The sequence below is a fragment of the Amphibalanus amphitrite genome, unplaced genomic scaffold (assembly GCF_019059575.1).
Source record: "Amphibalanus amphitrite isolate SeventyFive unplaced genomic scaffold, NRLGWU_Aamphi_draft 000138F_arrow, whole genome shotgun sequence".
In the NCBI taxonomy this organism is placed as follows: Eukaryota; Metazoa; Arthropoda; class Thecostraca; order Balanomorpha; family Balanidae; genus Amphibalanus; species Amphibalanus amphitrite.
This window is the reverse complement of record NW_024881633.1, coordinates 369001-396219: the sequence shown is the minus strand read 5'-3', so window position 1 is coordinate 396219 and position 27219 is coordinate 369001. Positions and strand designations below refer to the sequence as shown.

Sequence of the window (27219 nt, the reverse complement as noted above, 5' to 3'; positions counted from 1 at the left end):
GAGATATGCAGAGTTTATCTCAGTATAGTTTACAGCGCGGAGCGCCGCCGTTTTTGGCACACCTTATAATACATCAATTCTACACATGTTTTAAAAATTTCAGACCAAGGTCATTTAAGGTCAGGTCACCAGGTCACTTGAAGTGACCTCACCTCATGCAAGGTTTCAATGTCCGCCATAGCTACACCAAGTGACCGATCGCTTCGAAAGTTTCAACGATTGCTAAGAGCAATAGTATGTACAAAATGTAAAACGGCGGCGCTCCGCGCTGCCGTTTTTGAGATATTTGTGAAAAAACACAGCGGGGGTGTGTGTGTTCAGACACCCCCCCCCCCCAGCAGGGCGCGGGTTAAACACCGATGATGTACCGTTATGTTAAACGCCATGCGATTGACTAACCGGCGCCGGGCCGGTGCTCGGCGCCACCTGCACTGGGGGGGGGGGGGGGGTGTTTGAACACCCTCCTTCTCACTCGGCTCCTGGGCCACGTAGCGACACGCCGTAGACGGCGTTCGAAAGAGCGGCAGAAGTAATGAAGAAATTATATCGGCCACATTTTAGGTCAGCTCAAAGGTCAGGTCAACAGAGGTCACCAAAGGTAAAATTTCGCCACTTTCCAGGTCAAGCTTCGATAATTTCGACAAACTGGCTCATAGATTAGGAACGGTTTAACGTGCAGGGTCCAAAAACTGCCAGAATAGGTAGATGGTTTTTGCGGGAACTGTTTTTCTGCAATACCTTTTTGTAAAACATGCACGAGCTTACTTTCAGCAGCATCGTGTTCCTCTTGTCAAGGCGACGCATCGAAAGAACTATAAGTTGACCTCAAAAGTTCAACTGGAAAAATTTACTTTAGATCAAGGTCATGACCTCATGACAAGGTCATGACCTGACCAGAAAAGGTCATGCTGCATCAGTCGATCCGTATTGTCGAGCCAGACACATACATATAAGTTTTTTTTCATCGCTCTAGCATGTCTCTGTCAAAAGTTATTTGCGAAAAACTGTAGGATACCATTCGTGACCTGAGATGACCTCAGGAACATAAACAGGGGTCACGGGTACCATTTTCCGGTTCAGTTTGTCATGTCTATTTGTAGTTCGATGTTTGAAAGTAATGAGAATGACGTTCGGCCAAAAGAAGCGCCTTTCAATTTTCTCCCATTGACTTATAATGGAGAGGTCGCAAAATTGAACTGAACTTAGGTCACCGATATTGAAGTTCCGAGAGATACATTTTGTGTATCATTATTATATTTATTGTATACATTATGTGTATTGTGTATACTGTTGTTTTATCAGTTGCTCAAAGTTTCAAAGTGATCAGTCACTCGGTGTAGCTGTGACAGGCATTGAAACTTTTCATGTAGTAAGGTCACTTGACGTGATATGGTGACCTGACCTTGGATGACTTCGGTTTGAAGTTTTCACAGAAGGTGTAGAAAAGATGTATGATAAGATGTGCAAAACACGGCGGCACTCTGAGCCACCGTTATTTAGATATTCGCGAGAAACCGGAGGGGTTGTTTAAACAGTCCCCCCGCAGTGCGTGGGTAGGGGTATATGATCAAGGATGAAGGTGTTACATAGGGTAGACCGGGGCAAGTCGCCCCGCCGAGGTAAAACGCCTCACCGATGTTTCTCGGAACTGGCAAGGTTCTGGGGAAACATCCTCTCTTCTATAAAACGTGCACTATACGATCATTATATGAGCAGACTGGAAAGAAATTGTGATGACTCTTTAGGGAGATATAGCCAAAAATGTGTTTTTGGAGTGATTTTTATGTTTTGTTGTCAGATTATGCATCATGGCGTTCTTTTATCGTCCACATCAGGTTAACGACTTTTATGTATTTTGAACAACTATTGTCTAACGCTTATAATGCCGGGTTGGTTCGTGTTAGATTATGTCTTCCTGGAGTGCAAGGCGTTGTTCTCTGACCGAACTACGTGATGGGGTAAAACGCCCCAGTAGGTCGCGGGGCAAAAAGCCCCATGGGGCGTTTTACCTCATGTGTTGTTCGGACTACCCACTTCCTAATGTTCGGTAGCTGGCGAACGGTACGTTTCTATGCATTTATATGTACTTTTCTCAGCAACTAGATGGCAAAGGAAGTATTTTGTTAACATTTGCATTGTAATAATTTATTATTTGGCCTTGTGAGGCAGGTGAAAAACCTGCTCATACAACAGTGTCGTAGCTGAACACCTGATAGGATGGAAGGTGCTAACTTCAGTGCCGTACCTCCCAAGGTCTAACGGACCTCTCATATAAGATTTAGTCAACTAGCATGTTTAATCTTTAATCTAGAGTATGGGGCTTCTTGCCCCAGGCCTTGGGGCGTTTTGCCCTGGGGTTGGGGCAAAACGCCCTATTTGCAGTTGCTTCACAAATCACTTCCTAGCTGGGAGTCCGATCATAAGTGAATGAATTTGAGGGGTGGAATTTAAAGTAAAATGTCCAAAGAACGCATTGGGCACAAATTTGGCCTTTCAGGTGATGTGGGACAAAAGTTATGTAGCAAAATAAATTATCTGGGGCGTCTTGCCCCAGGCTACCCTACCTACCTATGCACGTTTGCCTCATTTACCTACATATGCACACCCGCCAATATAATAGATTTCTCGCGGTCTTGATGCCCGCTTCTCCTCGTCGCCTGCTCGGCACCGGTCCACGCGGCACCCGCAGCGCCGATAGTCGGCCGGTGCAGCGTTCAGAGGTATCGTGTTCCCGCCTGCTCGGAACCATTCCCCTCGGCACCCTCCGACCGCCCGCAGCGTCGATAGCCGGCCGGTGCAGCGTCCAGAGATATCGTGTTTCTAAGGGACTTAGTGGCATTCCACTCTATTTCCTGGTGGCTTCCAAAAAACCACTGCCACAGCACCATTACCCCATCTGGTGGCTGACTTGTTAAATATCAATTCACCCGGCGTCAACCAGAGGCATTTTGTACCTTCCGATTTTAGACGATGCGATTTTGTATGGTACGATCATGTCGTTTTGTAGGTTGCAATTTTGTATGATACGCGTTTGTTTGATCTGCCATTGTACGTTCCAATTTTGTACGTTTTGATCATTGTTTGATTTGCCATTGTACGCTTTACCCATTGGACGGTAAACTTTTGTACGTTGGGATTTTGTACGCTGCGCTTTTGTACGTTTGGGCTGTCCCCTACCTGGCCTGTTTTGTAGGTTTTGCGCGTTGTATGTTGCGATTTTGTATGTTTTGAGGATTGTACGCTGCGCTTTTGTATGCTTTGATAGCCACCCCATCGTATGACAAACAGCGGGTCTTAACTACTACCAACTTGAACACACCCTGTCATTTCAGCAATGTTCCTAGCTTCACCAATCACAAAGTCACACGTTTCAGCCAAGCCCATCAACATTCATAAGTCCAAACACCCTCAACGCCACCATATATCGCCATGCGTACCGTAATAAGATGACCACAAGTAGCGGCCATCAATGTATGCCGGCAACGCTACAGCCTCATCGCAACATCATCAGTGGCATCAAAGCAAACCAATCATCAGAGTAAACCGATCAGTCTCATCAACATTTTACGATTTAAAGTCATCCACAATCGTGTCCAGATAATTTCACTAATCCAACTGGCTTCGGAGCACTCTTCAGCTTCGGTCATACAATTAAAAACAATTCCAGCGAAAAGTGTTGTCAATTTTCAAACAACCTGCGGTTATTTGATCATAATTCATACATTACGTATGACTCGTTACTTCTTTATCATGTAAAAGCTGAGCTAGAACTGTACAGGAGTAGTTTGTGTAGTTTAAAAACTAAGTGACGATAGTAATGGATTAGTTTTATCATCACATCCCACGGACATCAACCTATCCCTTCATCACTCCAGGCCGCGACCAGTCACCAGAGTTTATCCAGCATCCATCGACAGCAGAGCCTTAATACACCTTACACATCCAGGATAGCGAATTTCACTTCAGACAACCGACAAGCTGGCTCACAGAGTGACGTCCCTCATGTCACTGTGGACCGTGTCCACACTCCAGTGTCAATACCCGCCCCACAGTTCACAGTTCACGGAGTATCCAGATCACGGAGCTGTACAGTTTCCTCACAGAGCATCCATCTCCTGCGACTGTGGACACCGCTGGGCTACCGTCCACAGCTCGTTCATTCGTCCGTGGTAGCGCTGCACATCGTCATACACGGCTATGAAGTATTCGCCGCTCTTGTAGCAGAGGCCGAGCTCGTCCAGGCGCATGTGGAACTCGGTCACGTGACGGTCCAGGTGATCTGACCCCAGGTCGAGGTCACCGGCCGTCTGTACGTAGACGGTCAGCTCGTGGATGTAGCTGAGACCGACGGTTGGCTGCGAATGGGAATGGGAATTCATCATAAAACGAAGTTGAGTCTGAACGAGACGCAGGCACTAACACCGGAACAGCCTTTTATGCGAGTAGAGTTCCCAGCACACTTTCTTGTTCTTAGCTCCCAGATTGCCATTATTTGACGAGGAACTCGTGGCGTGACTTTCGGTGTATGGTCGGTGTTTGGTGTGGCACTCACCGCGTGTATGCCCGTGTTGGGCGGACTGCGGTGCAGGCGCCGTGGCAGGTACACCATCACCGTCATGTGACAGACGGAGGTACCGTTGGACGCCTCCTCCCGCCAGACTCGCAGCACGCCAGCCGGCCGGGTGGGCTCGATACGCTCCAGGTGCGTGTTGATCCCTGCAAGGATGGAGATAGACACTCGTGGCCGCGATTTTTTTTGTCACCTACACTTCACGCACATCACTCATGGATGAATGCATTTCGTTATGGGTCGGGAATTTTTATCATCACGATAACTTTGCCTCCCGATAAAATACAATTAGAAGTTGGAGAATAGTGGTCGCATGAATGAATATTTTACATTAAAATACACTCGAATCCAGGGACTGCAAATGATTGTATTGTAAAAGTTGCAGAATATGGAAGCTTCGCTTGCCAGTAAATATGTCATGAAAGACCGTCACTGAAACTCCTTCTGTTGCTATTATACAATAAGCACGTGATGCCTCTACCTACCTTCCCGGTAGAGGTGCAGCGGCAGAAGTCCACTCCACACAGCCGATAAGCTGGACTCGCACCGGTCCAGGCGTGAGGTGGCGAACGCCGCGTTATAATAGTGCCGCTTCTGGATTCCGTCGGGAAACTCGCCGAGAACTTCAAATCGAGGACACTCGCGGCCTGTCAGGGGTCATATGGAGTCAGAAGGGATCAGATGGGGTTAGAAGGAGTCAGACGGGATCAGATGGAGTCAAACCAGGCCATACAAAGTCAGCTCTATGGTCATATGAGGTCATTATATCAGGGAACGGCTCATGATGTAATCAGAACACAAGGCAAAGAAGAATGAGTTTGTGTAAACGTTCCATAGCGATATATAAAATTTATTTGGACACTTGGCGATGCGGAACAGAGTGCCTGTGCCACAACGTGAAAATTATACCACAGATATTTTGAGGTCTTGAGACAGACGGCGAAAGTAGACGGCTGCATTCTGCAGGACACACCTCGACACAGTCTGCGCATGGTGGCGATGGTGAGGTTGCTGCGCCGGTCCAACAGGCGCTTCCCCATCGGCCGGAACCGGTGGGTGCTCTCGTGGGGAGTCCCGTACAGCCAAATCTCGTAGTAGGAGCGGTGCTCCGAGCTGGACCTGAAACGAAAGCGAAAGAAATGGACAGGCCTTAGCCGACGAAAAAAGAAAGCACTCTACCTATTCGAGAGAAGGAAAAACTGCGCAATTACCACGACAATGACGCGCATTTAATTTTTCGATTGTAGTCTTTATGCCACTATTCATCACACGATCACACCACGATTGGTTGCCATTCTAATTGCCAACCACCCAACCTTACCGCTAGCGCGCGGTAAATATGCCTTGCGGCACAGCATCCATTCAGGCGCTGCCGAGGGCGACATCTATTGGCAAGAAATGAATGATAGAGATGTGCGGTACAGCATCGAATAGGCGTAGCTGCCCAATATAGAGGTATTGTAAGCAATTGGAACTGCGATTGCCGCATAGCGAGATTGCCTTCTTTGCGCCACATACTCTATATGCATTGTGAATTGCGATGCTTCCAATGGAGTCCAAGCATGATGGTTTTCGCATGCATTTTTCCAATAAAACCTCAGTTTTTTCTTGCTATACACTTACTCTTTGTACTTTGCCAGGTAGAAATACTCGTCGAGGAACGTCTGGCCATGTCTCCGGAGTCGGCGACTGAACCTCCTTGTACGCATGCGCAGTGACCGGTCAGTGAGTTTCCAGGGTCGTGCCCTGAAGCTCATGACGAACACTCGCTGCTGGTCGACCGAGTCCAGAACCACCTGACAAGGGGCGCCACAAACGCATGTGTCACAAAAAATAGCGCTGACTTTTATCTTGTACTAAAGAACCACTACAATCAGGAAATCGGCAATAACTATTCGATGTCTATATTCTATAACTACAATTATTGCCACTAGGTATAACGTTCTAATGCTAATGTCACAGTCACAGCATGAATGCTCCAGCGTCTTGGTCTATCAAAACATTTGATTCTGATTATCCAAATTTACCCTTCTGATCGGGGTCATCTTTCACATAACGGTTTAATACAGCTCAATGTTGTGCCTGTGTCTGATGAGGCAGCCACAGCCGGTGGACAGGGCTCGTAGCCTATCTACGTACTGACCTGATCTGTGCTGGGGCGGGGCGGGTCCGTCTCGGCCAGGAGCGGCACGGAAACACTGAAATCACCACCGGGCTGCCGACCGGAGCTGTGACCCGGCGAAAACTGCAGCTGGGTCAACGTCGGGTAGCCTCGACGCAGGCGAGCGCCTGATAAAAGATGGTGAGGCACAGGTCACATGTGGAGGTCGTTCAGCATGACGCGATATAGGCGCCAGGCAATGTATGTGGGTCAAATCTGCGGCTTTATCTGTGCCATGTGCCTGGTCTAAAAAAATGAACTTTTTTAAATCTGCGGCTTCTCTCTCTCTCTCCCTCTCTCTCTCTCTCTCTCTCTCTTCCTCTCTCCCTGCTCACCGCGGCTGTTGTGGCCCTCCAGGTAGTCCTCTATCCCGGCTTGTGCCTCCATTTCCGCCAGTAGACGGTTCTCTGTTGCCGTTACGTAGCTGACCCAGATGATGGCCGGGTACAGTCGTACCTCGTACCGCGCGGTACGGGACACTACTTGGTACTCGGGACACGAGTCGTCGCATGGAGGGCCGCTTGCTAACGTAGTGCTGGGGGAATGGAAAACAGAGATACAGATGTGCGCATGGTATGACATAAATTCATACACGGGATAAGCGAAGATAAGTGTTTGTTTTCTTCTTGACATGATTCAGCATATCTATGTAATTGTTGTGTTGTTGTCTCCGACGCCAACAGTCCTCAGACCTGCACGCTCCTTTATTGCGTCCGCTCCCGCTAACCGACTCCAACACACTGACCGCCTCTCGGCGGCGACCCAGCACCGCGCCGGCCGCGCAGGGCCACGCCCCTGACATTCGGGGCCGCGCCATAAACCACGGGCGTCGCGGTTCCTACGCCCGAGGTCGGGCCCGCGCCACAATGGTCGAGGAGCCACCGCCTACGCCGCTATAACTAAACTACGCCACATAATGCTAATGCTATTGCACTTAAAGGTAGTGTGCCAGCTTTCCTGGACCGTATGGAGTTAATGGCCTAGATAAGGAGAACCGGATTTTTAGAACTATCCATACCTTCAAAAGTCATGGAAACGTCTTAAATTCTTTAAATTTTGAGTACCCCAGTGCGAAATTCGCCCCGACGGGTTGTCGGTCGTACCCCAACCACATTTCACAACACTATGGACAATAAATGCACACAATGAAATCGCTATTACCGATAGGCTCATCCAATCAAGTTTCGATAAACCCGTTCATCACCATCTCCTGCGGTTTCGAACACGCCTGTTAGGTGGTGCGGTAGACCGCGCCCAAAGCCAGGGCCCCGGTAACGTGAGGTAGCCGAGTCGGGGCAGCGTGCGCTGACCCAAGCCGGGGCCGCGCGTCCTCTCGGTGTCATGTGATAGCCCGGGGCTGCCCGGGGATGCGGTAGACCGCGCCCAAAGCCGCGGCCCCGGCTTGGGTCAGCGCACGCCGCCCCGACTCGGCTACCTCACGTTACCGGGGCCCTGGCTTTGGGCGCAGCTTCTGCTCATACTTTGAGGTGCGGTGGTGGTGCGTCGGGCCGCGCGCTCTGACTTCGGCCAAGAAAAATGCGTCAGCTGATCATTGTCATTTCTGCCACTTTCATGTGGTGAGATGGGGTCATAACTTTAGAGACGGCTGTTTCATATAAATTATTTTACATAAAATAATATTTCAAACCATAAATTAATGTTCGACAGCCAAATTAAAGAAACAATACCAATGCAGGCTTACAGTTTAAATTCGACATTGTGATGTCTACGATTAGACAGCTGATAACTCATTCCCGTACGTCGTAACTCTATAATGACCTTTGCTTATTGTCACATGTGCGCCGCATTCGCGATTGTTGCCGACGCCTGTTTGCAGGTCAGCCCACTACAGTTGTTACTTATACATATCGAAAAACCGATAAACTTTTAGGCGAAAAAAGCACTATTTTAGGCCCATTTTTGATTTTTTTGCGATATTAGGTAAAAACAGAAGCTTCTTATCCTAGGAAAAATAAAATGGGAAATCATTTGAAAGTGGCACACTACCTTTAAGAGCCAACCGTCAACACACACAAGGTCACTGCGGGCGAATGATGGATTTATTTCGCATACACTGTAAAAAATGTTAACTAACTTCCGTGTTATCATGGCAAATCTCACTAACCTAAAGCGTGTAAAGTTTACACGCATCTACTGGTCAAACGTGTTTTATATAACACGCTTTTAAGAAAAAACGTGTTATGAAACTAAGACATTAGTTTTCGACGTGGTGTTGACCTACACGCCTTTTGCGTGTGACCGTGTTACTTAACTAATATCTACCTGTCAATGTACTAATATTATGCGTGTAAAGTAACTAAAAAGTTAGTTATCCTGGCAAATCTCACTAGGCAAAAGCGTGTGAAGCTTACTAGCATTTTGCGTGTAAGCGTGTTTCCTTTTGTGCGTGTTATGTAACACCGAAGTTAGTTATCATGCAACTAGGCATCGCCTAGTTGCAGGATAACTAACTTCGGTGTTACATAACACACACAGAAGAAAACACGCTTACACGCAAAATGTGAGTAAGCTTCACAAGCTTCTGCCGAGATTTGCACAACGTGCACATGTTATCCAGGCAAATATCATTAGCCAAATGCGTTATAAACTTCGGGATGCAGTGTGTAAATACAAAGTTTTCACGCATTTGGTTAGTGAGATTTGCCAGGATGACTCGAAACGTGCAAATATGTTTTACAGTATATATACATGTTGTGCGTTTTCACACACCGTGTTGCGACACGCGTCGAAATTTTTATGTTAAAAAAATATCAAACAGACGAGTATTTAAACACAAAGATGTTTATTCAAACCAACGAATAAAGCAACGCAACCAACCTCATGCCAACCAACGTCATAAATCAGTCGGTAATCTGCACCGGTCGTGGTGACAAATCTGCACTGATTCACACCTGCAACGTTATAAACAGCCTGCAGGAATCCGCACCAGCCATGACACCATACAGGCTCCAAATACGTATCACGAAAACATTGAGAATGGTTCATTTCTGTCGATATGGGTAAACTAAATTGCAACAAAAGGGCAAAAATTCCCTGACCGAACAATGGTGGCTCATGTGTCTACAAAAATATTATTTGACAACTGGTTGCAGTGACAGGAATTGCATAAAACAGCACCTCACCGCGTTCACTGGTTGAGCGCCCAACCAAAAATTAGGTATATTTAATTTCTTGTTCAAAGCTTAATGCGGTTTTAGTGTGCAACATGCTCATTGAATTCAGTCCGTCATATGTACTTATAGACGTCAATTAACAGTCAATAAATGAACAGTGTCTCCAACCTGAGACCCTCTAAAGCCTGGTTGGAGGTTCAATTGAAAAGAAAATGAGTGACATAGGTACGTTAGGCGGCACGGGCGGACATCGATAGCAGCGCCTCTATCGGTCACTAGGGAAAGCTGGGCTGTAGGCGACGATATACCGGCTGAGTTGTCACACGTTGAATAGGTTCACAAGCCATCCGTCTTGCGAAAAAGTTGAACTTTTGCCTTTAATATTTCTACTGGCAATTTTAGAAGTGTCTTCTCATGGATTACAAAACCGTTTAGATTATTGTATTCACTTCAAGTCTTCCCTATTGTTCTTGATGATGCGGGAACTATTTCTAATTAGTGTTTCTAGCTTAGTAAAAGAACATACTGTGCAAACGATGAAAAAAGCATAAATGGAAGATTTTAAATGCAATTTTCTCTAACAATTAATGGTAAATTCTCTACATATCAAGAAAAAGGTGCATGCTATTTGATAATTTAAAGTTCTTGGGGCCAGTTGTTTTCTTCTTTTCTTACGTCGCCCCAATGGCCGCGAATACACTTGTGATAACGCCTATCGACATAAACCACACTAAAACGCCAGCAATATCTGCACTGATCTTTCCCATAATAACTCACCATACCAGTAAGGATGAAAGCCATGTCCAACAGTCCATATCATTTCACTGTTTGACTTCTTATTATTCTTATTCTTAACACCACTTCAGCTCCTTATATAATACTCCACACGCAACACTTATACGCCACAGCTCAGCTCCTTCACAACGCACACGTCCTCTCCCTTCTCTGACTTGGCACAGACTGAACATGGCGGGCGCAGAGGGGCGCACAAAATGGCGATTTTTTCAATTAACTAAGGTCTTTGTAATGCTACAACAAAAAGGGTAGTAAGAAAACTAAGATTGTGAGTTACAACATGCGTTTGATTTGTTAGTTAACACGTTATCCAGAAAAAAAGGCAAAGGAAGCATAAACAAACATGTTTGTCAAATAACACGGCATGGTTTGCACGGATAATATTTGTCGGCTTACAATGATGTTAGCTTTTCTGCTTCGATGAAATGGATGTGGTGTTAGGTTGCAAACATATGTGTTATCTGACCCGTTTTTTGCAACAACGTGTGTTTTAATACTAGATTTTGCTTGAAGAATTAACTAACTGGTTTGTTAGCATTTTTTACAGTGTACCTAAATACCTACATATGTCAACTAAGCTTGTAAAGCATTTGGATAACACTCTCAAACGTGACAAACACTTGTCAATGGAACATCGTCAGTTTTTGATCGTTTGTGACGTGCATTGACTAGTTGTCGGTAGCTCTGACACACACTTTGATTTATGCCGAGCTTATGATCATAAATGCGCAGTTAACTTAATGAGGGCAAGTCGTATCATGTGGATCATTATTCATTTATCACATTTATGTCCGATATCACATTCATTAGGCTCTGTTGACTGAATAAGGATAGGGACAGGGTGGGATGTCAACTGAACCGAGAGCTCGATCGCTGATTGTCGAGTCAGTTCGGAAAGATGGGAATCTAAAGCCACAAATTGGTTATTCGTGGTGGATAATCCCATTGCATTACATCAACGCTCCTGATACGGTCGTTCTTCGTTTGCAGTGTGCCGGTTCTTTTCTCTCGCCACGATCATCCGTGATCCCACGATTAGATACCCACTACCCACCCTGGCGGGTGACGTGTCACGCCGAACACCTAATCAGTTAACGGACGAAACGGCCAAATAACTATATCACTGTTACCTAATCCCTGTCGGCCGCTCCCAGAGACACCGATCACTCAGCTCCGACCGATTCTACTGCTGTACCGCAGACAGTCTCACCCATATCCGGCTGAGGGACAGGTCGTGCTGTCAGACTAACGGCGACCACATCCCACGCACGCGGGTCAGACCTGCAAGGAGCGGTGACAACGGTCCCTAGAGACGCCACTGCACCGCCGGACACTCTGACAGTGCCCTGCCCCGCCCTTCGAGCTCCCCCTCCCCCGGCCCGATGACAGTGGGTGCGGTGCTAAGACAACGGTCATCGCCCGCAGGACCAACCCGCAGGGTGGAGCCACTCCCCACTCCCCACTCGGAGACACGACACCAACTCCAGCGGGGCGCGCTACATGGACCGCCGAGGGTCCAGCCTGCACCATCTGCACCACTAATCACCTGTGCGGCACCACTGCACCACTCGGCACCACAATACACTACCGGTTGGCAACAGAACGCACCGGGGCACCCCACGGGACCCGGGACGGGCGCGGAGGGTGAGGTTGGCAGCTCGCATAAGCAGCGAAGAGCGAGCGCGCAAACCAAATGAGCAGGGTTTAGTACTGCAGAGTCCCATACGTCACTCAGAAAACTGCAAGCAGTGACGGGGAGTTCCATAGGAATGAAGGACGATCAAGTGATGGAATCGGAAGATTATCTCATTTGGTGAAAGGCAGGTAAAGGTATGTACACGTACATACAGGCGGATGTAAGCGATGTGTATTGGTAAGTACAAAGTGCGAGTTGGAGTTGTATTTATTTTAGATCGATTGGTAACATTTCGGGTGTGAAAATCGATGCAAAGTCATTGCTAATGGACCTCTAATGAAATAACTGAAAAGTTTATTTTTAATTATGCAATGCAGTTGCAAATTGAAAGCATGCACTGAATAAGCAAAGTCGACTGAACTCCTCAAAGCGACGTTTTATGTTAAGCCTGGCGCTTCCTATTTTCACCGCCGTCTGCCGTTAGTTCGCCACTCCGGACAGAAACGGATCGATTGAAAGCAAATAGCCAATCTATCCGTGTCATCGATACGTGCCTCAACTCTGATATCACGGCGCTGCTGTTTGGTTGCTAACTACCGTGCAAACAGCAGCCAAAACAGTCGTCTGCGGTCCTGGTGCAGAGTTCCCCGCTACCAGTCTAAACAGCCACCATCGATCACAGAATTACCCTCGGACGGCTCAGCAGACACACGAGAAAGATGACTGCCTGTCAACTGAATATCGCCATATTGATGTCTGCGATCCATTTCCTTCAGAAGTATCTCACTTTACGGCATTTATCAGGCATCTACCGTGGTGACGGGAGAGCTAAAAATATTCCGTCTTCCGTCCACAGAAGTCGCTGGCTGAATCTCACCGGGTGAAAGTGATGAAGGTTTATTTCAGCCATGGCAGATTCGACGCTGAGCCAACACTAACCGTCTGCCTCGTTAATTCGGCTTAGTTTCTCACCCCGAGGCCGGCAGATAGCAGAGTCAGACATCTGGGCTGGACTGACGGCGTCCTGGAGGGCCACGGGCAGCGGACGGCGGGGAGACGACAGCTTCTCTCTCAATATCGTATGACCTCACTTTTGATGGAATACAAAACATTATAACTTCTTTCTCGATTAATTTTTTGACGAATTTTAATTTGATTAATTGTGTAGATTCATATACATCAACGGCCTCAACTCCTTTTCTTATGTTACAAAATCCCATTTGGCAGAACAGCCTGCCAGACACAGGTCGTGTGCAGAAACATGCCCGCTGTTAATCGGCATGTTCTGCACTGGAATGGTCTCTGCAGCAAGCGAGCGGCACACAATGCTGCAAACAGAGCTCCGACAGGTCACTGACCCGCGTGATTGCCAGATGTTCAGCTGCCAGTCTATAGCGGCGCCACGGGAGCTTTCTCGGCACAAAATAACAATGTGAGATAAGCATGCCTACGAGTCCCAGGAAAATACCCGTATTTTCACCCAACAAAGCAGTCGTACACCCACTTCCAATGTTATAGTATGTCACGCAGATCACAACAAAGCACATCACGCAATCCTTTGGTGTCAGGAATCAGCTGCGCACCACTTCTGGCACAGTGCCAGCGCTGTGCTGCTTTCGTTGGGCTTATGTCGTTCCCAGCGGTAGCGTTCTCAGGTGACGTCAATAAGGGGGGGGGGGGGTAGAGGTGTCCGGGGAGGGGGGGGGGCGTGGGTGTCGGTCGGTGCACGCCAGTGCTTAGGGCGCAGTGTGACTCACCAAGGCCGTAGCCAGGTCCGGTCTGGTGTTTGCATATACTGGGCTGGTGTGAACTATGGTGTTGGTCTTGTTCGGCGACATGGAGACAGAAAACGGACAGAGAACGGGCCGAGGGGGGGGGGGGGGAGACGTGATTGCAGTGAGATCATCCCTTGCAGAGCGTCTTCACATGATGCAAACTGCAAAACGCCGTTGCAGTCGAGATGGGCGATAAAGCCTTAGCTACCCCCGTTCCTGCTTCCAGTTCGTGCACAGATATGTTGGTGACATTTCATCAATAAATACTCCATCCAATATACAGCCGAGCTTTAGTTGATTGTCGCTGTTCATGAGGACGGTAGGAAGGTATACGCACGTGAAATAAAGCATGTTATCTTTTTAGCACGCGTAAAACCATTCTCAAATGACGGCTATGAATATAGCGGCAAGAATATTCTACATCTAGGCATAATATATTTAAGCAAAAGTGAGTTGAACTTTGCAGAATTGACTGGAGAACGATTGCACACTTCCCACACAGACCATCAGCGGACTGGAAAGGTAGGCTGTACCGCAAAACACGCTGGTGTGTCACGCGCTACAAACACCATGACCAGTGACTCGATAATTGATCTAAGTTCAATCTCGGAGCCAAGCAAATAACAAAGCGTTGAGTAACATTTATTGTAAACGTGCATTTCACGGAGATGGAAAACAGCTGATCAAACTTGTAAAATGGATGCGAAATCTTTAGCGAACCGACATCGATAAAGATTGGTGGAGGCCATTGCAGGAGATTGATGGCCATGTCATTGAATGACTGGGAGCTGATATCTGTCCATCACCATCCGTTAAACTTGCCGATCTGCATCACGCTTGCACTGCACTCGAGCCTATCTGCAGTTCACTACGGGCAGCTGGCTTTGGGATGATCACAGATGCTTGTCGTACCTATTGTCTAATGATGTGAGCCGTTGAAACGCTGCTTCTGAGTCCTACTTTATATACTTGGAGTGTCCTGTTCCGTCTGTCTCTGTTCGAAGGCGTCTAGTTCTGTCCGCCCTGTCCGCTGTCCGCCCTGTCCTCCGCTGTCCGCCCCGGTTGTCTTACCCTCCCAGCGGTACTCCATATTCAGTGTCCCGGGTCGTGGTGCTCGTTTGCGTCCGGGGTCGGGGGCGGCGCGAGTGGCCAGTCATCGCCGGCCGCTCAGCCGGGGCGTCGCCGGCATTGTGCTACAGCCGCGGGAGCGGCCGGGCTGACGTCTGAGGACCTCACGCCGTGTCATGACCCGGCACCGCTGGGCGGAGCCGCCATATTGGTGTGACCATGTTTGGTGGACGCCTAAATTAGGGATTTTTCATAGGTTGATGGCTGGGTGAGCAGGTCGTGATCAAAGGGCGGCGTGAACATTGCAAATGGTGACATGAATCTGAAATGGAAATTATGCAGATGATGGAGATCATGATGTAGATCAGCTAATTAAATAAATGTTACCTTTGAAGTTTGGCATGGATTACAAATGTCGAGTATTTTTCTGAGCTATGAGTTGGCTGTTGAAAGAGAGGCGTGGTCGACAGGTGAAATATTTATTTTTGAATACCCGACATCGCATACCTACTTATATAAACCGTATACGTATACGCACCAATCAGCTTCCATGCCATTGGTAAATTTGATATTTATCAATCGTCACCCGTCACCGTTTCATATAAAGTGGGCACCCGAGATTATCTAATGTTGTACGATGACTTAGGTAACATGATAGATAGCCAGCCGGCGTCCTTTACTTACTGCTGCAATAAGTTAGCGCTAGGCAAATCAATACTGCTTTTTTCAAACTTTATCGCAAAATAAGTCACAAAATAATTAAAATGAATCAAAAAGTTTGTTTAAATAAGATGATATTTCATATTATCGGATGCCAGAAAACTAAACACACTGACATATGTCCTGGCATGGTCCTGTCGCCGCTCTGGCTCATTCCGGGGCGCCTCTCTGCTCCCCGCTCCAGCTCCAGCCCGTCCCTTCCGCCGCGCCGTTGGCCAGCGGTCAGCCGTGTGATGTGGGCGGACACCACACATCTCCCCCGCCGCCAGCCGCTCCCGAGAACTGCACCCTGAGCTGGCCGCCTCACAACGAAGGCAGGCGCTATTTTTACGCACCTCCACTTTATGCATGGAACGTTTGTATATTTGGCAGCGGCCACACCGCTGAATGACCAGAGAACTGTCTGGGTGATTCACGCGAGGCCAGGGGCGGGCCGACGGCCTAGTCTGGCTGAGCACGCGTCTGAAAGCTTGGTGATGAAGAGAGTCGTTAGGGAAGCCATGGCCACGAGCGCTGAGATCAAAGGCAGGCGTCGGCGGCGGCTGGTGACTCCACTTTTCAGTTCAGACACCTTCCTGAGCGGAGAGACAAGGGCGTCTCCGACAAGAGTTGGGAAGTTCCAGAGCGGCTCAACTAAGACTCTTGCCGACTAGCCTGTCAGGTCTAACCAAGGCTCTTGAGTGTTATTCTGCTCGTAATTTGTAGGCATTTGTTAGTCACATCAGGCTGTTTCAAGTTTCAACGGGATAGTGCAGGAACGGCGCCTTACAACGTTTTGCTAAGCATTTTGTTGTTGTTGTAAAAACGTACTGACTGTAAACGTCAAACTGTAAAAACGACATTTTTTGTACAAACGTAAAATTGCCAATATATCATGGGTAGATAACATAGTTTACATTATAGAAACATGAACAGACACTAGCTCGAAATCGACAGATACTTGCTACCTACGTCTCATCATACGCTAGACTCTAATGAAGTATAAGCTCTGCTAAATCTGTTGTGAGTGTGACTGGCATGAAGACATCCTGAGAGCCAACGATAGCCCACAGGTTTGTCGGTGCAAACGTTGCGTGACCCGTGTTACAAGTGCGACGTACGCCCTTCGTACTACTTTTTCGACACGCTTCATGATATCATGATAGCGTTCAATGCATGCGAACCCTCCCAAACACATTTACAAGAAAAACTCACCTGGACTTGAGTCTGCCGGCTGCTTTAACCTCCTTTTCGAAATGTTCCCATGTTTTCCTGTGTCCAGCCTGGGCGTGGGCGTGTGCGCGTGCACTCGACCCGTCTTGTCCGCGCCCGTGAACGTGCGCCTGGGCGTGAGCGTGGGCCGACGCGCTGCCCGGTCCGCGGACTGACGCCCGTGCCACGGAGCTCGGCTCAGGCGTGGTCGGTAGCAACAGATTCCTGCCCAACTTTGGTCCTGCTGAGAACGTGTAGCCTCGCGGGGGCTTTGGGCCGACGCCGGTGGTGGCATGAGAGCTGGAGGGAACCGTCTGGACTCCGTCGCTGCCCGACGGCTGTGTGTATCCCGGAGGCAGCTTGGGACCGACGCTGTTTGAGACGAACGGTGGCATTTTCGGCCCGACGCTGTTGTGCACCGGGTCCCGGGGAGGTTTGGGCCCGGCTGTGTTGACTGCCGGTTGATAGCCCGGGGTCGGCTTTGGACCGACACTGTTGATCTGGAACTCCGCCGGCGGCCTGGGACCGGCCGTGTTGGTCGAATCAGCGTACTCGGCCACCGTGCTGGGTCCCGGAAACGCTGACGAAGCCCGGTAACTGGCGCAGTTGGAATTGGAGCGGCAGGACGGTTTAGAGCCGACGCCGAACGAGTAGGGCGGCAGGGGCCCTGCGCTGTTGTACACGCGGTACCTGGTAGTCTGCTGTGGAGACGACGCTGGTCTTACGGCAGACTTCTCCCACCAGCGTGTCTGAGCCATGTCATACCGGGGCGGGATCAGACCGCTGACTTGAACCGGGGTCACCACGGTCATCACCACCAATAGTGCCATGGATAGCACGGATAAGGGCATCGCCCACTGACGGGGCTTCACAGAAGCAGCGACACACGTGTCCTCAGTGGTTACGGCCTCTCGACAACCACTCATCATCATGGATAATGTTTGTCTTATGTCACGAGCCGCACGTCAGCACGATCAAAAGACTCTGACCCCTGTCAACACAACGTTAACACCAACGTTGACGGGTCTGCAGACATCTGTCAATCATCTTGACGTCTTGTCAAAACACCGTCACCCATCAAAATGCTGCTTCACATTAATGTGGATGATAAATGAAGTGGGCACTGCACTGAGCATCGAGTCATCAAACCGTTCATTACAAACCGGATCAGCGAGTTTACTATACGTTCACCACCGAGCTACATGGTAGTCCGGTCACTCACAGTGGCACTGCCACTCTACAGCGCACAATGCACATCTAGCTCTGCCACCGCGCCGCACCGCACCAGGCCGGCCCCACGGCCGCTGTCGTACTGCCGCCGTGCAGTCGCCGTGCTGGCCGGACGGTGCAGCCAACCCAGCCAACTGCAATGAGCGGCGGCGGCGGCGGCGGCGGCGGCGGCGGCGGCGGCGGTGGTGGCGGGGTAACCCCTCCCCAAAGGACCCCACGGTCATGGACGCAGCCCAGTCGCCTTGCTGACGGCAGCGGAGGCTCGAAGCACTCGGCAACACTCCAGTGAGAGCAGCAATTTAAGCTGCAAGATTGGAGTAAGTGATGTGGTCATGGTTATTGTGATGAGAGGTGTCACCCGTGAGCTGGTTTATGATGAGTAGGCTGACCGCGTGTCGCAATTTAGAATGAGTGAGGCGGAACTGATGCAAATATGATTTATTATTTGCGATTTTTATGACCTTTGATCGTACGGCTGTAGGACTGTAAAGGAAATCAATGTCTGCAATGCATTGAAAAGTCGCTAAGAAGGCTGAAAAGAAATGGCCGCAACATCTGGAACAATTATAATCAATCATCGAAGGCACCCTGAATGTAAGTATGGTACGAAATCACGACCGTAAAGTGTTGTTTGAATAGTACTTGTTGTGATTAAGAGGTACACATACATTAATAGCCACTAAGGCATAGAACATTTTGACGAGCAAATATTGTTTAAATGGAAATCGATTATCTATTCAACGTGTGCTTGACATCAATCAGTTCATTCAATACACCGGAAAAAATAAATAGCCAATAATTACTCATCCAGTAAATCACTCCGTTCCTTTCTTCCGAGCAGGCGCTGACCGCACGTCGCCTCGTTCTGCCGCGGGCGTTGGCACCGAGCCAACCGGTTCGTGACCTGCCGCTCATGACACGCGATCCCTGTAGGTAACCTTTGACCTCCACGTGGACACGGTCATCTCAGGCGCCGCACTTCATGATGCAGTGCCCGGCTCGTGAACCTGCACCTCTGAGCTTAGCCCTCAGTCTACGATAGGTGGAAATGTATGATCTATTGTTCAGATAGGAGGTGCTGCATTCAAATCAGACCATCCATCAACTCGAATCACGCCGAGTCATGCCATTGTTCTGCTGTGTCGTTTCTTTTACGACTGGTTACGTAAGTTGAATTTAAATTGATCTCAAATACCCATGCATGAGCATGTAAGTACCTACACGAAAATGACTTACTCACATAGCATATGATATCAAAGCAAGCCGGTCACGTAATAAACGCCAGAATGCACATTGCAAACATATCCCATATGCAACATGCAATTGTAAGCTTACTTTACTGCAACAACTCAAAAGAAATATCTGCTAAAGCTGCAATAAAACTGCAACCGTAGATCAATTAAGCCTTCGACGGCACCGGCAAATCAAATCATTCATCCATTTCAGAGGAGGCACAAGCGGGGAAGGGAGGCTGGCTGGCATGTTAGACCTCTTGTATATGACCAAAATCGGCTAAGAGCTTCGAGGGGAAAATGAGGTAAATGCATGCAAAAATGCACGCTAGTGTTATGTTGTGTCGTATGGTCAGCACCGTCTCTTTTACCCGTTCTTTTACCCGCTCTTTTCATCTGTTTTTATTCGTATTGACGCAGTGTGACTCGGGTGCGGAAGAGCCATTGTATGGTGGATGTACCTATGAATACATTGATTGATTGATTGAGGTACCTCCTCTACGAGATAAATCAACAACACTGAATTCTAAGGTCGCAGGTCAATTGAAGGCTGAGTGCATTTCTTGCTGCTTCTCGATGGTCACTGACCTGTCCAGCGGCCCACCCTGGAGGTCAGCTGGCGGCCGACCTATACCGGAAGGAAGCTGTCGGGCGCCGGTCTTGGTCCGGATATGCTGCGGGCAGTGACGGCGGCACCGCAGAGAGGCAGGCAGTGTCGCAGACCGCGGGGCTGCCATGGAGGTGCTGAGTGGTTGAACCGGTAACTTTCTGAAGGGTGAATGTGAGGCGGTGCTGATTGGGACGAGATGGAGCTGTGTAGTGGACCCACCAGGTCAGTTCTGTGGTTTCTATAATTCTACCTATACTTCGTGTGTTATTCTAGTTTTACACTTGTTCGCGCCCCCTTTAGGCATGACGGCGAGACGCCCTTGGTCTTCTCTTTCCGATATCTCCTTATATAACAACGAATAATGACATTTATATCACTGTATTATATCCCTCGCATGTGTGCGGCGTTTGCCAGCTTCTAATGTGTGGGGGGGGGGGTTGGACCCCCCCCCTTGCCGTTTGGCCCCTGATTGAGCTAGAGCTTCGCGGAAAAAACGAGCGTGTTGCCCGTGACGAGAGGAAGCCGATGATACCCAATTTTAAGGTCCTAGGTCATCAAGTGACCTTCCAGGTCAGGTCAATGAACCAAAGTCGGGAAAATCGGGACCTGTTAGAAAGTCGTAAAGTATGGCTGCTAAGGGGTTTTTCGGGGTGCAGATCACGAATATTGTGTTAGTTTTGATCACAGATGATGTCTTTAAGCATTTAGACCAGATCGGGTCAGGTCAGGCCAGGTCAACCAGTAGGCGTCGTGACGGGTATTCGTAGTACGTGTTAACCGCCTCTGACAGCTTCGTAACATGTTACAAAGTCACCAAAACTACTTCGTAAATGTTCAAATGGTTGCTAAATTCGAATTCAGCTTCAAAAACTAGCCTAGAAACATGTAAAACTCGAAAAAGTGAACCGAGGTCACCCGAGGTCACCAAAGGTCAATGACCTGACCTGACCTTCAGGTGACCTTGACACCCACCCTAATGTATGGGAGCAACATCAAATCACATGTTTGAACGTTTGAAACCACGAAAAGCTTGCAAACGCGCGGCTAATGCGAGCCGACATACGCGAAATCGCGATTCCGGCCAAACATGGTCTCGGAAAAGAGGTCACAGGTCAAAGGTCATTTGGGTCAGGGTCATGAAATTTTCAGGGTAGGTGTAAAATTGATCAATGCGAGGGTACTGAAAGTTTCGTCGCGATCGGCCGCTTTTTACGCGAGTTATTCGCGAAAAACCATGGGGGGGTCCATCCGACCCCCCCCCCCCTACACATGCGAGGGATATCTTTCCGAATGAAATTAACCCCGCCATTGGATTCCTTATGACGAGTTGCGTTGGATAAATACCCGTTCTATACTATAAAAGCTAAAATTTGACTTTGTTTGACTTGACCCAGGCCCGACCTAACGAGAACTTGATATAAACCGTCCTTTATGTTCAAATGGCTCCCACAAATTAATTTTAAACGCAAATTTCGTAATGAACTCTACCAATATAATCATAGACCAGTATCGTTTGGTAGCAGAGGTAGCAATATGACTCATTTTGTCACGTGACCTTTGTGGTAGGTATATGAATGAATGAGTGAATGAATAAATTAATGAATGAACGAATGAATAAATGAATGAATGAACGAATGAATGAATGAATGAATGAACGAATGAATGAATGAATGAATGAATGAATGAATGAATGAATGAATGAATGAATGAATGAATGAATGAATGAATGAATGAATGAATGAATGAATGAATGAATGGATGGATGGATGGATGGATGGATGGATGGATGGATGGATGGATGGATGGATGGATGGATGGATGGATGGATGGATGGATGGATGGATGGATGGATGGATGGATGGATGGATGGATGGATTAATGGATGGATGGATGGATAGATGGATGGATGGATGGATGGATGGATGGATGGATGGATGAATGGATGGATAGATGGATGGAATGATTGGATAGATGGATGGATAGATGAATGAATGGTCGTGAGTTTTCGAATAGGTAATCATTATTTTCACATGCCCTCATAGAAATGATTTATTTGATGTCATACATTGCAAATAAAACCAAAAGAACTGTTTGCAAATGGAAGGTGAGGAGAAAAGCTACATATTGCACATGTTCAACACCATGGCCAAGTGTCCACTCCAAAGCTATGGTAAGCGCTATCACGACGATCCTTGCGAGGCTCTGGCGGAAGTGACGCGGCGCAGACCGGAAGTGTCCAGCACCGCTGCGCCAGTGTCCGGCAGTCGGCCAGGCACCTTTCCGGCTGGGCTACCAGTGGATCATGCATGGGGCAGATTGGGTGCATGACCCAGCTAGGCTAGACAGTGGGGCTAGACGGATGGGGTGGTCTGGGAGATCGGGAGCTTTGGCTTATTAACTGGCTCGATGGGCTACCGAAGAAACAATGGTAGGTACATATTCTGGTATATTTTTTTTAATGTATATGTGTAGCAGGCAGCAGCAAATCGATGTTTGCATAAGGGTAAACAAGCAATTATCATTGTGTTACAAGTTAATAGATAAAGCATTCCTAAAAAATGTCTATTTTGACCGCTGCTGCCCTCTAGAGACAAAATAATTCCGATTTGTGTCAAATCAGGCATGAACACGAAAGATCCACAGTAAGCGATGCCCTTGATAAGTTCATACAGGTTACAAACTATATCGTCCAATGTAATTGTCCCACATCTATATGAAAATATATCAAACCGTAACCGGCTCGTTTGACGCTTCGTCCGATAGGTCTCTTCTCGTGCTTCTCATCCTGGTGCTGGAGCTTCAGCTGAGCACAAGTGCTTCTTTTGCTTTCAAACCGGTAAGTTATGCTTATTATACTTTCCGAATTACAATATTTTCTACTTTGTACAGCGCAATAACATCGATGAAGGCATAACAAACATTACGATCACTTGGAATTTAGATGCGATTGATAACGCCACATAGATCGAAAAGTGCACCAACTGAACAGGTGGAAGCAGATAAAGTCCAAGACATTACAATTCTGTTATAAAGCTAAGAACTCGGTGATCCGCTGTAGAACAACACTGGATTCCTCCATTCTGTCAATATCACTCCGCATGTACACTAGCTGTCTCTGTCACATTCGCTATGTTACATCGGCCAACTATGTTCGTGTCGACTGTAGCGGCGGTGGGGCCTGCGCCGACTGCGGAGACCGCGCCGTCAGCGGCCCGTGGCCTTTGGCGAGGCAGACGCGTCGCGAGGCGCCGGCCCCTGGGGCAGTTGGGAGCCCGATGGGCCCTGCTCGCGCTCCTGTGGCGGCGGGGTCAGCCGGCAGGTCAGAACGTGTCAGCGGTTCAGGTCAGTGACATCGACTGGGAGGAGCGGTCAGGATTGGAGATGACAGTGAGTCTTAGTGTACAAATTTCCCCTAACTAGAAAGTGACAGAAGAAAATGTTCCGCTTATTGACATGTATAATGATCTGCCGATTAAATGCCTTTCGCATAGACTACTTCATATCGTAATACATTAGTCTATGCCTTTTGTTATTGATTCAACCGGTCATATATGGCTTATTGTCATTTTTTAGATTCTTGGTATCAAGAGATGCGATATTTTCCTATTTTGTTTTTGTTAAATCGACCGACCTACGCTTCGATTTCAGGCCGGACGGATCATCCGAGTGCTCCGGACCCGATGTCAAGTACCAGTCCTGTAACGTTCAGGTGAGGCAGCCCGCAGACAGCCGAGATTGACGGTCTGTATCGGCTAATCAATGCTATGTTTGCTATTCTGTAGGACTGTACACAGGAGTATTTAACATATGAATTTGTGTCACCGGTTGCAGGCGTGCCCAGCTGGAACGAAGGACTTCAGGGCAGAACAGTGTTCAGAATTCGACGATGTGCTCTTCGAAGGAAAATACTATAAGTAAAGTATCAAAGGGCCAATATAAGTCCAAAATTAAATAGCGTGATGTCATCGGATGGTGAAACATTAACTAAAGAAATTCATGCAGAAAGGTTGAAACTGATGCCCGATAATAATTATATCAGTAAGAGTCCATCCCGTCTAAATTCAACCACAAGTCACACTGCCGCTGATTCCTGTCACTAACATCAAAAGGTCCACGAAGACTTATCCAACGTAGGTATGGTGCCTGATTATCATAACTCACCATCTACACCATAGCGTTATTAAAGCCACACCGACAGATATTTGACTGTACCGGTAACAAATTAACTCGATTTCTGTCACACATGAGGGCTGACAGCTGACCGGTTGCGACAGGTGGGTGCCGTACACCAAGGCTGCGAATCCGTGCGAGCTCAACTGTCAGCCGCAAGGGGAACGGTTCTATTTCCGGCACCGAGCCAAGGTGGCGGACGGCACCAGATGTGGCGAGAATCAGCGCGACATCTGCGTCAACGGAGTCTGCAGGGTATGATAATGCTTTGTAATTTAGATGCCCGTGTCTTGCGGTACAGTCTATCGCCCAGGCTGTCATGTAATGACGAATGCGGTGCAGTCTGTCTCCCAGGCAGTCGTGACGTGCGGTACAGTTTACCTTACAGGCGTTGTGTCCCCCGGCACAGTCTATCTCCCAGGCAGTCGTGTCCTGCGGTACAGTCTATCTCACCGGCAGCCATGTCTTGCGGTACAGTCTATCTCCCTATTAGTCATGTGTTGTGGTACAGAGTCTACAGACCCACCTTCTCTCACTTCTGAGGAACCGGTGTGACCCTTCTGTTCCTCCCCAGCCGGCCGGGTGTGACCGCGTTCTGGGCTCTCTTCTGAGAGAGGACACATGCCGAGTGTGTGGTGGCGATGGCAGCACCTGCAACACCGTGGAGGGAACGCACGACTCCAACCAGCTAAAACAAGGTGGGTCATCACACCGTGAGGGAATGTAACTACGACTCCAACTAGTTGAGACGAGACTGGAACTGAGAGCCCAAGGCTCGATCTGCATCTGAAACGACCTGTTTCTGAGTCCCAGTTTTTTTTAGATTGATGGCTCCGATCTGGCCTGTGAGTGGCGGTGAGCTTTCTATTTCTGGACGGTAATTACAAGGATATCCTTATGTATAACACATCTATTATGCTGCAGGATATAATGACATCCTACTCATCCCTGCCGGGGCAACGAATATTCTCATCGAGGAGGTCCGAACGTCGAACAACTACCTAGGTAAGTGCGATGCGACGATAGAAATACTGTTTACATAGATAGGTACGTGAAAACCGACGTTTTGTGACTTCAAAAGAAAACAATCACGAAAACTTCAACAAATAATTCGTTTAACAAGATAGGGAGACAATCCCTTACGCTGGTCTCGCTGGTCTCTTATGTAAGAATGAGTAAAAGATGAAACAGCATGACATTTCCCGGACGAGATCAGACTGCTGACGGATAACGTACGCCGACTCCACATGTTGGCAGCGATGCGGAACATCTCCGGCCACTACTATCTGAACGGCGACTGGCGTGTGTCGCCTCCGTCTAGCCAGCAGTTCGCCGGCACCACCTTCCACTACGGCAGGAACAAGATCGGCTTCTTTGGGCCGGAGCAGCTGAGGGCCCTGGGACCAACCACCGAGCCGCTGTATCTGGTGGTGAGTGAACGCGAACCCTGCGACTATTTACCGAGTCTAGTGTTGAACGTTACATGATGATCAATTCATCCGTGAAAAATGTTTTATCTTGCTTACAAGAAAAATAAAACTTTCCCAGATGTTGAAATTACATTGGTCGCATCTATCATTGTATATGTATTCTTGTTATATATAGGTATCTAACGTGCGTAAATAACCTTGCTCACGCTGTGTGTGTTAGAGTAGCAATATCATGAATGAAAGTATAGTCTAGTGGTGAAGCTTCCGATATACCAGAAGAACACCGGCTTTTTGATCGAGGATCAGCATCAGAGTAACAGAGTTTTAAGTCATAAACACATCAATCATCCAGCGTCTTAAACACATGAACGTGTGGTTTAAACACTGGCCTATCGAGTCATCAGACTGCTCTATCACAGCTATTGTTGATAGAGAGCACTTCATCAGGCGCGGTTAAATCGCCCAAAAATCAGAAAGTGAGACGTGGTCGGGCCTTTGGTGGCGGCAAACAAGCGCGATTTTTACAGTGCTCTTCAAATTTCTTCCTTTTCTCCGAGAACTCGTAAGTAGTTCGAAGACTGACTTCTTGCGGCAACACTTTTCGCTAAAATGTGTTTTTATGTCTCCACTATTGCACAACTATTGGCTTCCTTGTTTCCTTGTTTCCCTCAGCTGCTGTACCAGGACACCAATCCCGGGATCCAGTACCGGTACGGTATGCCCAAGACGGTATCTGAGCCGAGCAGGGAGGACTACCGATGGCAGCCCGGCGACTGGTCCGACTGTTCGGCAGAATGCGGCACCGGTAGGGAGCGAAACTCACTGGGATGTCAGTAAACACTAGATGGCTGGCGCTCGGGATGATAGATTTGAGCGGAGGAGCTTTTTAATGCTCGCTATTATTGCATATTCATGTCGTTCGCATCCGTCAAATAATTGTAGTGGTCTGATAGTAATGACTTAGGTATCCATTACCGCAGACAAGATAATAAATATAACTGCTTTCCTCGTCAGGCGATCGCCAGAGGAAACTGACCTGTGTCGGCGAGGATGGCCAGGAGGTCTCTGACGACCTCTGCGATCCAAAGGAGAAACCTGAACAGTCAGAGGCCTGCAACGAGCAGCCATGTCCGGCAAGGTACGTTTCTCAGACTTACGGTTTTAATTGCTGTTTCGAGCCAGGGAAGTCATAGCTCTAGCATATGTACCGTTTTAAAAAGAACAAACGTTCTTGCAGAAGACCTTCGCTCGCTCTCGGTCAGAGCTGGGTGTGTTATATTGCAATTATTTATGTGATGCTTTTCTTCACTAACGTCATTGCCATCGTCCTTTTCCTCTTTTTCTCTTTTTCTTTCTTTCCTTTCTTTCTCCTTCTCTCTCTCTCTCTCTCTCTCTCTCTCTCTCTCTCTCTCTCTCTCTCTCTCTCTCTCTCTCTCTCTCTCTCTCTCTCTCTCTCTCTCTCTCTCTCTCTCTCTCTCTCTCTCTCTCTCTCTCTCT

General features: G+C 48.1%; 2 protein-coding genes across 4 annotated transcripts in view; one reads left to right on the top strand and one right to left on the bottom strand.

Moving 5' to 3' along the window:
- Nucleotides 1-3368: 3368 nt before the first annotated feature.
- LOC122382371 lies at nt 3369-18421 on the bottom strand. Of its 3 annotated transcripts, none has more exons than XM_043367599.1 (8): nt 17054-18421; nt 7067-7266; nt 6714-6859; nt 6194-6366; nt 5544-5689; nt 5056-5217; nt 4553-4716; nt 3369-4355 (listed from the first exon to the last, which is right to left on the bottom strand). In XM_043367599.1, the coding sequence occupies exons 1-8, from the start codon at nt 17980-17982 to the stop codon at nt 4098-4100; spliced, it is 2178 nt and encodes a 725-aa protein (XP_043223534.1). In that variant the 5' UTR covers nt 17983-18421; the 3' UTR covers nt 3369-4097. The 3 variants fall into 3 exon arrangements, with proteins under 3 accessions (XP_043223534.1, XP_043223535.1, XP_043223536.1); XM_043367600.1 differs by lacking the exon at nt 17054-18421 and adding an exon at nt 10643-11050; XM_043367601.1 differs by lacking the exon at nt 17054-18421 and adding an exon at nt 10643-11050 and having other exon boundaries at nt 7067-7255.
- A 1769-nt stretch (nt 18422-20190) lies between these two features.
- The window catches only part of LOC122382366 (papilin-like), a 27369-nt gene continuing 20340 nt past the window's right edge, over nt 20191-27219 (top strand). The window contains exons 1-11 of the mRNA XM_043367595.1: nt 20191-20344; nt 22886-22958; nt 23289-23464; nt 23771-23831; nt 23954-24036; nt 24397-24547; nt 24867-24990; nt 25217-25297; nt 25550-25722; nt 26395-26527; nt 26737-26860. Of these exons, the coding sequence (XP_043223530.1) occupies nt 20319-20344; nt 22886-22958; nt 23289-23464; nt 23771-23831; nt 23954-24036; nt 24397-24547; nt 24867-24990; nt 25217-25297; nt 25550-25722; nt 26395-26527; nt 26737-26860 (1205 nt within the window). The 5' untranslated portion in view covers nt 20191-20318. The remainder of the gene's footprint in view (nt 20345-22885; nt 22959-23288; nt 23465-23770; nt 23832-23953; nt 24037-24396; nt 24548-24866; nt 24991-25216; nt 25298-25549; nt 25723-26394; nt 26528-26736; nt 26861-27219) is intronic.